General features: G+C 38.9%; 1 protein-coding gene across 1 annotated transcript in view; it reads left to right on the top strand.

Annotated features, from left to right (window-relative positions):
- SLC30A9 (solute carrier family 30 (zinc transporter), member 9) overlaps window positions 1-14,558 on the top strand; it is a 145,056-nt gene that overhangs the window by 123,717 nt on the left and 6,781 nt on the right. Inside the window, exon 17 of the mRNA XM_006876608.1 lies at window positions 2,365-2,478. Within this exon, the coding sequence (XP_006876670.1) occupies window positions 2,365-2,478 (114 nt within the window). The remainder of the gene's footprint in view (window positions 1-2,364; window positions 2,479-14,558) is intronic.

Raw genomic sequence — 14,558 nt, 5'->3', positions numbered from 1 at the left:
ATCAAAGAGCACAGCCTTCAGTATGGATTACATCTCAGTGTCAAGAAAACAAAAATCCTCACCACTGGACATTCTTATCAACATAGAAAAGATTGAAGTTGTCAAGGACTTCATTCTTCTTGGATTGTACATGTTACATACTTATATATATGGAGTCATGTTTGAATTCAGATATAATTTTATAGCCTTTGATTTTTATTATGAATAGTTTAAAAGAGAATTTATAGAGGGTAATGTAATGAATAGCTCAGAGATTATTGTCAAATAGTAACATTTTTGCTGTACTGTATTTGGTGGTGGTGGTTGAGTGCTATTGAGTCTTTTCTAACTCATAATGACCCTGTATAGGGTTTCCTTGGAGTAGTTGGTGGGTTTGAACTGCTGACCTTGAGATTAACAGTCCAGTGCTCAAAGGCAATTAAAAAACAATTTCCATAACCAGCCAACTGGAAGGCACTAAACAACAATTTCTATTCATGATTTTATAATTTTCAGCACAAATTTTATAAATTTCAGTACAATATTTTTGAATGCTTAAAAATTGGGGTAAATTATATCATATGGTATACTGTATAAATCCTCTGCAATGTTATTTTTGCTTTAACATGTTTTAGAGATTTTTCTTTACTAAGATACGTTGTTGTGTGCCGTTTCAACTTACAATGATGCTCATAATGGCTGGTGTGTTTGAACCATCAACATTTTGGTTAGCAGTATAGTGCTTAAACTACAACACAACAACAGGACTCCTTAAGACATGTGTTGTTGTTAAGTTGGTAAGTGCCGTTGAGTTGGTTCTGACCCATAGTGACCCTGTATAGAGTTTCCAAGGAGCTGCTAGTGAGCTTGAACTACCAACCTTGCAGTTCAGACAACTTTGCAATCTGGCTCGTTAACCCACAGCACCACACCAGGACTCCTCCTTTAAGACATGTAGCTTTGGTTAATTATGTACTTTAATTGCTGTATAATAGTCTGTCCTGTGATGGCTGTTATTTATTTATAGTCTCCAATTGATAAGACATTTGTAATTTCCAGTGTTAAACTTTGTGAACCACTGTTGTGATGGCATTCTCATACATGTTTCCTTGTTCACATGTGCCATTAGGGTGGTGGGCTTGAACTGCTGACCTTGTGGTTCATAGTCCATTGCTTATTCTACAGTGTCACGCCAGGATTGGTTGTTGTTGTTACATGCCTTCGAGTCGGTTCTGACTCACAGTGACCCATATAGGGTTTCTGAGAAGCACCTGGTAAGTTTGAGCCACCAACCTTGTATTTCAAACCGACTTTACAATCCTCTCATGCCACACCAGGACTCCAGGGTGGTATATAGTGGTGGTGGTGGTTGTGTGTCACTGTATAGAGTTGACCCTGTATAGGGTTTCCAAGGCTGTAAATCTTTCTGGGAGCAGAAAGCCTCCTCTTTCTCCCACAGAGAGACTGGTAGATTCAAACTGCTTATCTTGCAGTTAGCAACCCAGCTCGTACTCCACAACATTACCAGTGCTCCTTAGGGTGGTATATGTTATTGTTGTTGCTAAATGCCATTGACGCGATCCCAACCCATAACAAACCTGTCTAGGGTTTCTAAGGAGTGGCTGGTGAGCTTGAACCACTGACCTTGCAGTACAAACCGACCTTGCAGTCCAGCACATCTTATTATAATACCTATTTCCTTGGTTAGTAGTGAAGTTAAGCATTGAAATTCACTTCCCATTGAGATTTCTTCTACATTGGTCCTTTTATTTTGTAAAAAATTATTTATATTTTTCTTATAGATTTGTAGGAATCTATTCAGTTGCATGTATTTCAGATACCTTTTTCTAGTTCATGCCTTACCTTTTCACTTTGTTATCATACAGAAAACTTAATATGGTGTCTGTTTTTACTATGGTTATATTTGTAACATTTTCCTCTGTATCTTTGTCATCTTGTTTAAGAAATTCCTTATCCCAGTAACAGAAAAATATTCTATTTTTGACCTAAAACTTTTAAGCTTTGCTTTTCACCCGTAGGTTTTATATCCACCTATGTTTGTTTGTTTAATGATCTGAGATAGAGTCTTACTATAATTTTTCCTCAGAGAAAAATAATAATTCTGGCATCTGTAATTGAAATGGCAATTCTTCCCTGATTTTGTAATGCTGCCTCTGAATAGCATTGTATTTGCGTTTTTTTTTTCAGCTGAAGCATTTCAGAAATAAATGATTTATTTTACATTAAACTTAATGGTATTTGATATGATAAATCTCTTTATAAGGGATTTCTCATTTCAATTAAGTTTATACTGTTAATATATAGTTTAAAATATACCACTGTGATTTTTTAAATACTAATTTTGATTTTCTGTTTCCTTTATAGGAAATTCAGGAAGTGAAAACTCCAGAAGAGCTGGAGATCTTTATGCTTAAACATGGAGAAAATATTATTGATACTTTAGGAGCAGAAGTAGATAGACTTGAGAAAGAACTGAAGGTAAAGTGTATTAAAGTGTCAGCATTTTTAAAGTACTTATCCTATCAGACATATACTGTGATTTTTCTCATTAATTTTGGTCTAGAGATGTCAGTAACATTTTTATAATTCACAAAACAATTGGCTTAAGGAAGTTTGGTAGTTTGCTAAGAAAAGTTCAGTTCGTTCATTTTTCCTGCATTATTTAGTTCCAAATTCTATATTTTAAACCACTGCTGTAAGTATTGCCTGCTTACTTTCTAAAGTAATCAAGATCTTTTTTTTAAAGAAGTTTTTTTTTGTTTTATTTTAACTTGTGAATTGAGTGAAGGATTACAGAGCAGATCATCGTTTTACATTCAGTAAATAATATACTTGGCTCCATTATATCGTTGCAATCTTTTCCATGCACCAACATTAATGGAATTTGCATTTATTCACTTTAACTACTGCATTCCTCCCTGTTCTCCCTCCACCCACATCTTTGCTCTGCAACCTCCCTTTGGTTGTACATTGTCTGCCCCCTCACCCATGTCAACGTGTGTCTTCCCTCTAATGCATATATCATTTCCTCCCTCCCCCACCCCAAACCATCATAGATTGTTGTTTTTTAATCAAGAAAACCGTCCTCTCAAAGAAACCACTCAGGGATATATAATGATTTAAACAACCAAAAGGCACATTCAGGAAGCCAGCCTACTGGCCACCAGCACACAGCCTTTCTCTTTCCATGAGTTGAGAGTCCTCAACTGCCCTGTCTCTCCATGCCATCATCTTTGCCTCCATCTCTGGTGTCGCTGCTTCTCTGGTTAAGGTCCCATGTTCAGCTCATGCTCTTCTCCCCTGATGGTCCTAGGGTGCTCTGTTCCTGGAATGCAAAATTAACTACTCTCCACTTTTTGTTACATAACCTCTCCCTTTACAGTTGTGATAATCACAATTAGGTATGATAACAATTACTCACTATTGAATCACTGAATCCTATCCCCATCTCCTTTACACCAGACCCATCTAGATAAGAAGAAAACTATTCAGTGGGAATTCTACCTTCCCCCACACTCTGAAGCTAAACTCTCTCTTGAAACCTTGTAAGCCAGTCACTTCATGTCTTTATAGCCCTCTCCATTTTAGGCAGCCAATGTCTAAGTTGCCTGTCCCTATCAACCCTATGTACAAAGGAGACATGTTTGGTCCTTGATGTGAAGGACTCCTTCCCTTGCAGTTGGTATTTTGAGCTACTACATCCATAAGTATAGGTTAAGTTCATCAAATTGTAGCAATTTACACTTGCTTCCTGTATCAGATTTTGTTGTCTTCCTTTAGTCATGTTCTGATCATCAGCCATCGAAGCTAGGTCAAATGGGTACTATATGCAAGTTTGAGCTTTCTTGTGCATCTCCCCTAACTTCATATCAGCTGGATGCTTCGCTCTCAGCTCTAGCGCTCTGTGGCTATGTCCTTGTCCATGGGCTCAGGAGTCCCCAGGTCTTACCACACTTTGGAGCAACCAGCCCTTCCTCTTCTCTCTCTCATCTCAAGGTTGGCGGGAGTCTATGGAATGTGGTTAAAGAAGTATTTTGAAAGTTTGTAGAGAAAGTTTTTAGTGACATTTTAGACTCTGATCAAAAGGTAAGAAAAATAGAATGAGACTTTAAATATGCACATATCTTACTTTTAATGCATCTGTTACTATTTTCTCTTTTCTGTTTTGTTTTTGTACTTTACAGAGCATTGTAGCTTATTGGTTATTTTATCAAAGATTATTTGCTCAGAATACTTTAAAAATGTATCTGTTTTCAAATTGTCATTTATTGGTATTTGAGTCCTATTTTCCTGAATTGAGTAAAAACTGGTAAATGATCTTTTGCATGTTTATCTCATTCAAAGCAATGCATTTTCTTCACTTGATGTTAAAATTTTTTATATTTGTTAGAAAGTAAATGGGAAAAACAAAAAAAAATATTGAAGAAAAATATTTCTATCTTTGCTTAATGATCTGTTTGACTATAGATATTTAACCATACACAAGTCCTTCCAGTAAGATGAGTTTATAAATGTTGGTATTGTTCACAGGCTTTAGCAGACTGTGATTATAAAAACTTCTTGATGAGCAGTTCTCACATGTTTTGGACTCAGGACATTTTGCATTCTTAAAAATTGGGACCCAGAATGGACTTTATTTATTGTAGTTATATTGATTGATATGTGTTGTTAGGTGCCATCAAGGCAGCACTGACTCATAGCAACCCCATGCACAACAGAACAAAACACTGCCCAGTCCTGCTCCAACCTCACAGTCATTGCTATGCTTGAGCCAATTGCTGCTGCCACTGTGCCAATCCATCTTGTTGGGGGTCTTCCTCTTTTTTTACTGACCCTCTGCTTTGTAAAGGGTGATGTCTTTCTCCAGGGACTGGTTCCTCCTGATGATATGTCTGAAGTATGAAAGACGAAGTCTGGCCATCCTGGCTTCCAAGGAGCATTCTGGTTGTACTTCTTCCAACACAGCTTTGTTTATTCTTTTGACAGTCCATGATACTTTTAATATTCTACTCCAATACCATAACTTAAGGCATCAATTCTACAGTCTTCCTTATTCATTATTCAGCTTTCACATACCTATGAAGCTATTGAAAAGACTATGGCTTTGGTCAGGTGCATCTTAGTACTCAAATTTTGCTCTTGAACACACTTTAAAGAGGTCTTATGTAGCACATGAACCTAATGCAATACATAGTTTGATTTCTTTTTTTAAGTTTTTATTGTGAATTATGTGATAGTTTACATGGGAGAACATTATCTTTACATTCATCCTACCGTATTTTGTTTCATTGCAATGATTACAGTCCCCTGCATGCATCATCAAACAACCAAAGGTTACATCCCGTGCGCCCGCCCCCCCCAGCTGCCAGCACACAGCCTTTCTCCCTCCCTGAGTCTAGAGTCCCCAGCTGCTCCTTCTCTCCACGTCATTAGCTCTGCCTCCATCCCTGGTATCACTGCTCCTCTGGATAGGGTCCTACACTTCACTTTTCTCCCTTGATGGTTCTAGGGGTCTCCCTTCCTGGACTGCAAAATCAGCCACTCCCCTCCTTTTGTTACAAAACATTTACATTTACCTTTCCAGCAGCACTCACTGCCAGACCTGATAGCAATCATTCCCTGTTGAACCACAAGAGTCTTATCCCCATCACCTTTTATCAGCCCCATCCAGACAGGTTGGAAACAACTCAGTGGAGATTCTACTTTTCCTCATGCACTCTTGAACTAGATTCCCTATTGAAAGTTTGTAAGCCAGTCACTTCTTGCCTTTATAGGCCCCCCTCTCCCCCATTTTGGGTAGCCAGTGTCTAAGTTGACTATCTTTGTTGACCCTGTGTACCAAGGGGATGGGAATGATCCTCACTGTCAAGGTTTGTTCGCTCTTTTGCCATATTGCATCTACAAGCGTAGGTCAAGTTCATCTAATTGTAGTGAATTACTCTTTTTTTTCCTCTTCTTTTATCCTCTAGTTGTATTCTGATCATCCAGCCATTAAAGCCAGATCAAGTGGGGGTACTGTCTGCAAGTGTGGGTGTTCTTGTGCATCTCCCCTCACTTCATATCAGCTGGCCGCTTCACACTCTTCTCTAGCCCTCTGGAGCCACGTCCCTGCCCCTGGGCCCTGGAGTCCCAGATCTCGCCATACTGCTGGCCAGCTGGGTCTCAATCCAGGTTAACAGGAGTCTATTGAATTGGTCAGACTAAGCTCACAACTTCATTGCTCTTTTCCCCCCACTTCCTCTTATCGGTGACCAACGTGGTCAGCAGCAAGACCACATGCCTGCTCCTGTACTCACCTTGAGTTTTAGTCTTGGAAGGGGGTTTGCCTTAAGGGGACCTAACCACTTGCCTTGATGGCTCCCGGGGGAACAACTTGCTTGTTCTTGTAGTAGTCAATCAGACTGCTGTTATTGTTTTTTGATATGTAGTTTAATTTCTTAACTGCTGCTTCCATGAATATTGATAGTGGATCCAAGAAAAATGAAGTCTTTGACAATTTCAGTCTTTTCTCCATTTATTATGATGTTATTTTATTGGTTCCGTGATGAGGATTTTTGTTTTCTTTGCATTGAGATGCAAGTTATACCAAAGGTTGTGGTCTTTGATCTTCATCTATAAGTATTTTAATTCCTCTTCGCTTTCAGCAAGCAAGGTTGTATCATCTGTATATCGCAGGTTGTTAATGAGTCTTCCTCCAATCCGGATGCCACATTCTTCTTCATATAATCCAGTTTGTTGGATTATGTACTACTCAACATATAGATTGAAAAAGTATGGTGAAAGAATACAACCTTCTTGCACACCTTTTGTGATTTTTAAACCATTCAGTGTTCCCATGTTCTGTTCGAAAAGCTGCCTCTTACTCTATGTACAGGTTCCTCATGAGCACAATTAAGTGTTCTGGAATACTCATACTTTGCAATGTTGTTCATAGCTTGTCATGATCCATACAATCAAAAGCCTTTGCATAGTTAATAAAGCACAGGTAAACATCTTACTGGTATTCTTTGCTTTCAACAAGATCCATCTGACGTCACCAGTGATATCCCTCATTCTACATCCTTTTCTAAATCCTGCCTGAACCTCTGACAGTTTTCTGTCAGCTACTGTTGCAGTAATTTTTGTATTGTCTTTAGCAAAATTTTACTCGTACAAAATTATAAATTACCATAATTTATAACAAGTTTTGAAATATATAGTAATTAAAAAAAAAATGTAATGAATCTATACATATTAAGGAGTCCTGGTTTAAACCACAAGGTTGTCAGTTCAAACTCACCAGCCACTCTCGGAAAGCCTATGTTGTTGTTGTTAAGTGCCGTCGAGTCGGTTCCGACCCATAGCGACCCTGTACAGGGTTTCCGAGGGTGTAAATCTTTACGGGAGTAGAAAGCCTCATCTTTCTCCCGCGGAGCGGCTGGTAGTTAAGGTTCACAGCCCGAACTGCTGACCTTAAGGTTCACAGCCCGATTCGTAACCACTACGCTACCAGAGCTCCTTTACCGGGTCACTATGTGTTGCAACTGACCTAATAGCAATTAACAATAACAACAATAATAAGTATGAATACAAATAATATGTTTTTAGGAAAAATAGCTACAGTATACCAAACATAGCAAAATGAACAATTTAAAAAGTAACACTGTTTCACTCTTTTGTAAAAATTTCTGTCAGCCTTAAACAAGACAGCTCGATGCCGGTATCAACTTCTGCTTCTGTCTTTGGTGATATGTTGTTTTGATCAGAGTATATGAAGACTATATAACCTGACGCAGATAATTGTGACATTCTCTTTGCAGTTATACAAAAAACTGATTTAAATGACAATTGCATTTTGGAAATTGAAACCATCCTAATGAATATTTTTATCCTGTTATATTAAAATCCTTTTGTGTTTGTACTCTGAATGAATCTCTTCCATCATGGTTCTGTAACATTATGAATTGGTCATATGGAAGATGTTGGTTTGAAATGCTGACACAATTTCTAAGTCTTGGGAGCCTTTCAGAGTCATGAAAGTGCATATAAGTTTCCACAGTCTTATTTTCATGTGAAAGACTGAATCTTATTATTTGCAACAAATATTGTAAACTGCCTTCCTGGAACTACGGCTCATTTTGTACATTTTGTGAAGATGTCTATACATGTCCCAATTTAAGTAGCCATAGTTTATTGGTTGGAGTCCTGGTGTAGTACTGTAGGATAAGGTCTGGATCACAAGGTCGGCTTGAACTGCGAGGTCAGTGGTTCAAACTCATCAGCTGCTCTTTGGAAACCCTGTACAGGAGTACTATGAGTCAGAACTGACTCAATGGCACTTGACAACTACAACAAAGTTTATTAGTTAGTCTTTTTTTTTTTAAAAAAAAAAGGTGTTCTGATTTCAAAAATAAAAGGCAGCTAATTTAGCTGCCCACTTAGTTACACAAGTGCTTTTCCTTGTGACCACATATGCTTCTGTATGCAGCAGAAGTGCTTTATATTCGTACTTCCCATTTTAGTAAAAGCAGTGCTTTATACTTCATGAAGGACAATTTAAAGGGAACATAGCTTTTCCCCCCTTATCTTCTGTTAATGTACATGTGTAGCAATGAAGGAACACAGTGACAGTTTGGTGCTGTTTACCTCAGTTTGTGTAAACATGCCAGCAGTTGTACTTTGCTTATATGCTACCAGAGGACATGCCAGCACAGTGAACGAGACATCTTAACGTTATTATGAAAATAGCTTTGACCATGGATATCTCTGAAAAAGTCTTAGGGACCTTATGAATCTTAAGAGCACACTTTAAGAAACACGGTTACTAATAAAATGTTCGATGGTGATTATTTTTGTGCAGAATAACATGATTAAATAAACTTGGCTGTTACATTCTATCACTTTTATTCCCCCCGGAAGGAAAATAATGAGCTTTAAAGTTAAACCTTTATGTGCTTTATTGTTTAATAGAAGCAATAAGTCAGAAGCCAGACAAGAAAAAGCATGTTGTTAGGTGACATCTACTCCGCTCAGACTCATGCAGCCGTGTGCAAACAGAATGAAACACTTCCCAGCCCTTGGACAGCCTCACAGTTGTAGTACTTTGGAGCCCGTTGTTGCAGCTACTGTGTCAACCCAAATGATTGGAGGTTTTCCTTTTTTTGCTGATCCTCTACTTTACCAACCATGATGCCCTTTTCCAGGGACGGGCTCCTCCTGATAATATGTCCAAAGTACGTGAGACGAAGTCTGTCTATCTTGTGGTGCTGTAGGATATAGTACTGGACCACCAGGTCAGTTTGAAACACAAAGTCACTAGCTGCTCCTTGGAAATCCTATACAGGGTTGCTGTGAGTCGGAAGCAACTTAACAACAAGCAGCATTCTGGCTATACTTCTAAGACAGATATGTTTGTTCTTTTGGCAGTCCCTAGTACTTTATCTAATTTTTGCCAAGCACCATAATTGAATTGTGTGATTCTTCTCTGATCTTCCTTATTCCGTATCCAGCTTTTACATGAATCTGAGTCAATTAAAAATGCCATGACTTGGGTCAGCCACAACGCGTAGTCCTCAGAGTAACATCTTTGTTCTTGAACACTTTAAAGAGGTCTGTTGCAGCATTTAGGACCAGTGCAAAATGTCCTTTGATCCTTGGTTGCTGCTTATATGAGCATTGATTGCGGATCCAAGTAAAATGAAATCCTTGACAACTTTGATTTTTTTCTTCATTCATCATGATGTAATTAGTTGATCCAGCTGTGAGGATTTTGATTTTCTTTACATACTGAAGGTTGTAGGCTTTGATCTTCATCATCAAGTTCTTAAAGTCCTCTTTGCTTTATGCACACAAGGTTGTGTCATCTTCATTTTGCAGATTTTTAATGAGATTCCCTCAAATCCGGATGCTATGTTTTTCTTTATAGAACCCAGCTTCTCATACAGCTTGCTCAGCATACAGATTGAATAATAGTGAAAGGATACAACGTTGACACACACCTTTCCTGATTTTAGACCATTCAGTATCCCCTTATTCTGGTCAAACAACTGCCTCTTTGTTTATGTACAGGTTCCACATGTGCACAGTTAAAAGTGTTCTGGAATTTCCATTTTTCAAAATATTATCCATAGTTTAATATGATCCACCAGTTGAATGTCTTTGCATAGTTAATGAAACACATGTAAACATCTTGCTGGTATTCTTTGCTTTCAGCCAAGATCCATTTAACACTAGCATTTATATCTCTTTTTCACACGTTCTTCTGAATCTTGCTTGAACTTCTGGTAGCTGCCTGTCATCGTGCTGCTGCAAACATTTAAAAAATGAGTTTCAGCACAGTTTTACTTGTATGTGATGTAAATATTATCATTTGATAATATCTGCATTCTATTGGATCGCCATTCTATGGAATAGACACAAATGTGGATCTTTCCCAGTTGATTGACCAAGTAGCTATCTTGCAGATTTCTTGGCAGAGACTAGTGAGTGTTTCCAGTGCTGCATCAGTTTATTGAAACATTTCAGTGGATTCCATCAATTCCTGGAGCCTGTTTTTCACCAGTGTCTTCAGTACAACTTGGAGTGCTTTCTTCAGTACCATCAGTTCTTGATCAAGTGGTAATTCTTGAAACAATTAAACATTGACCTTTGCTTTTTGGTACAGTGACTCTCTATTCCTTCCATCTTCTTTTGATGATGCTTGCATCATTCAGTATTTTGTCCATGTTGTTGTTAAGTAATGTTAGGCTGGCTCTGACTTAGAGCAATCCTGTAGAGTTTCCAATGAGCTGCTGGTAGGTTTGAACTGCCAACCTTGTGGTTTGCAGTCCAGTGCTTATCCTGCACAGCCACACTAAGACTCCATTTTGCCCCTGAAGTATTTCAGTATTATAAATCCAAGCTTGGATTTTTTCTTCAGTTGTTTGAGCTTGCGAAATGCTCAGCATGCTCTTCCCTTTTGATTTTCTAATTCCAGGTCTTTCCACAATTCATTATACTTTTCTTTGTTTCCTTTTGCTGTCCTCTGAAATTTTCTGTTTAGTTCTTTGATTTCAACATTTGTTTTATTTCTTGTTACTCTACATTCAATAGTAAATCTCAAGAGTTTCTTTTGACATCTTTTACTTTCTTTTCTTTTTTTCTTTTGGATGACCTCTTGCTTTCATGTATGATGTTCTTAATGCCATCCCATAATCTCTTTGGTCTTTGGTTGAATATCCAGAATATCAGATCTGTTCTTGAGATAGTGGGATATAATCAGGGTCATATTTTAGCTCTCATGGACTTATTTTCATTTTAATTTTCTTAGGCTTCAGCCTGAACTTGCATATGAGTAATTGATGATCCTTTACAGTCTGTCCCAGCCTTGTTTTGGCAGATGATATTAGGTTGCTCTATCATCTTTTCCCACAGATGAATTCCTGTGTATTTTACTTTGTGAGGTCTATGTGTATAGTCACCCTTTCTGTTGTTGGCAAAAGGTACTTGCAATGTAGAAGTCATTGGTGTTGCAAAATTCTATCATGCTGTCTCCGGCATCATTTCTATCTCTATGTCCCTATTTTCTACCCACCAGTCCCTCCTCTTTATTTCCAACTTTCGCATTTCAGTTATCAGTAATTATCAAATAATTTGCATCTTGATTGCATATTTGATCAATTTCAGACTAAAGAAGTTTTCAGTTTCTTCATCATTGAAGAATTTGGTATTGGTGTACAAATTTGAATAATAGTTATATTAACTGATACTCCTTATAAGTGTATATATATTATCCTGTCTCAGACAGCATTATATTTTTAAAAAGATCTTTAAATGTTATTTTTTATGATGAATGCAACATCATTGGCAACATAGTAAAACATATGATTAAAAATGGTCAATCAGTACATGTCTATTTCAGCTCAGTAATGCCTAGGAGATAAATGTTTGTGTTCTATTTCAGTTTTGATGACTTCCAATTTTCATGGATTCATGCTTCACACATTCCAGTTGTTAATGGATGTTTGCAGCTGTTTTTTCCCCCTCATTTTGAGTCATCAACAAATGACTCTGCTCCATCCATGTCACTAAGATCAATTCTACTTCGAGAAGGCAGCTCTTCCTCAGTCATATTTTGAGTACATTTCAACCTGAAGGGCTTATCTTTTGGCACTGTTTCAGACAGCGTTTCACTGCTATTTATAAGGGTTCCAGGGGTAATGCCTGAGAAGTGGACTGACTGCCTGTTCCTTTTTCCCAGTATGTTTGTAGTTGGGTACTCCACTGAAATCGGCCCTCCATGCATGAGCCTGCTGGTATTTGAAACACCAGCATCATAGCAACCCACTAGCCACTTGTAACATCTCTCCTTTAGACAGAAGCCTTTCTGAGGCAAGTGTTGCTTGTTAAATATTGTTCATTATTGTATGACTTGGCACAGAGAGTCTGATGGCACAGGAGTGAAGCACTTACTTGGCTACTAACCAAAAAGTTGACAGTTGGAACCCACCAGCCACTCCAAGGGAGAAAGATGTGGCAGTTTCTTGCCGTAAAGATGTCAGCCTTGAAAACACAAAGGAGCAGTTGTCCTCTGTCTTAAAGGACTGCTGAGAGTCAGCATCAAATCGACGGCAAAGGGTTTTGCACAGAGTCCTCTAAACCCATTACTGTTGAGTTGGTTGCGCCCCATGGCAGCCCTACAGGACCGAGTGGCACTGCTCCCTAGGGCTCCTGAGGTGGTACATTGGTTAGAAGCAGACTGCTTCATCTTTCTCCTGCAGAAGGGCAGGTAGGCTTACACAACTGACCTTTCAGTTAGCAGCCCAACACTTAACCCTCTGTACCACCAGGTCTACTTATGGTACCCAGTAAGCATTGATTTGGTGTGGTGCTGTGGGATAATATACTGGACCACAATGTTGGTTTGCATTTCAAGGTTTGCGGTTCAAATGCATCAGTGTCGGATCCGATTGACAGCATTTAACAACAATAACAATAAGCATTCTTTTGGTACATAGTTGGCCTGATGTAGCACTGTAGAATAAGCACTAGACCACAAGCTCTGTTTGATCCACAAAGTCAGCAGTTCAAACTCATCTGTTGCTCCTTGAAAGCCCTATACAGCGCCACTGTGGGCCGGAACTAACTTGATGGCACTTAACAACAGGCATTTATGAATAGATCACTTTTGTTGTCAGTGTGAACTTAAGCTAACAAGTAACAGCAGCAATGGGCTCTAGTGTAACAACAGTTGTGAGAATGGCGCAGGTCTGGACATTGTTTCGTTCACTTTTGCATGGGATCCCTATGGGTCTGTGCAAACTCAATGACACCTGACAACAACAACAAAGCTAATAAGTAAGATTTTTTTTTATTTTTTAAAAATACTCAATAGTCTGTATGTTTATTTTGCTTGGTATTTGCATTTTCTCTGTGGAGTCACCTTTTTTTTTTTTTTTTAATGTTTTATTGTGAATTATGTGATACTTTACATGGGAGAACATTCGCTTTACATTCATCCTATTGTATATTTCATTGCCATGGTTACAATCTCCTCCATGCATCATGAACCAACCAAAGGGTATACACTCACTACAAGCCTGCCCCCAATTGTCAGCACACAGTCCCTCTCACTCAATGTGTCTGAAGTCCTCAACTGCTCCATCTCTCCACATCATCATCTCTGCCTCCATCTCAGGCATCACTGCTTCTCTGGGTAGGGCCCCACTCTCTACTCTTCTCCCTTGATGATCCCAGGGACCTCTGCTCCTAGGCTGAAAAGTTAATCACTCCCCTCCTTGCTACAAAATGTCTACCTTTACATTTCCAACCCTCACAAGCAGCCCTGATAACAATTATTCACTATTGTATCACAAGAGACCCATCTGCATTTCATTTCATCAGCCCTGCCTAGACAGATTATATACTACTCAGTGGAGATTGTACCTTCCTCCATGCCGTCTGAATCAAGGTTCCGTCTTGAAAGCTTGTAAGCCAGTCACTTCTTGACGGGCTGGTTGGTCCAAATTGTGGTGAATCCTGGGTCACCTGAGCCCATGGACCAAAGACATAGCCACACAGATCTAGAGCTGAGAGTGAAGCACACAGCTGATATTAAGTGAAGGGAGACACACAAGAACACCCAAACTTGCAGGTGGTACCCATTTGACCTAGTCTCAATGGCTTGATAATCAGAACTCGACTAGAGGAACAGAAAAACACACACACAATTTTTCATAAAGGAAACGAGGGTAAAGTGCTACAATTTGATGAACTTGACCTATACCCTTGGAGGTTGTTGTTGTTAGATACCATCGAGTCAGAACCGACTCATAGCGACCCTGTGCACAGCAGAACAAAACACTGCACGATCCTGGGCAAATGTCACTCCTGTTGCCACACTTGAATCCATCAATGCTGCAACCTGGCCAATCCATCTTGTTTTGGGGGTCTTCCTCTTTTTTTTTCTGACCCTCCGTCTTACCAAGCATGATATCCTTCTCTAGTGACTGTTCCCTCCTGACAATATGTCCAAAGTATGGAGACGAAGTTTGGCCATCTTGGCTGCTAAGGAGGGCTCTGGCTGCACTTCTTCCAGAACA

This window comes from Chrysochloris asiatica, unplaced genomic scaffold (genome assembly GCF_000296735.1).
Source record: "Chrysochloris asiatica unplaced genomic scaffold, ChrAsi1.0 scaffold00394, whole genome shotgun sequence".
NCBI classification, from domain to species: Eukaryota; Metazoa; Chordata; class Mammalia; order Afrosoricida; family Chrysochloridae; genus Chrysochloris; species Chrysochloris asiatica.
Note: the sequence above shows the minus strand (reverse complement) of the source record. Positions and strands in the feature narration are given on the sequence as shown.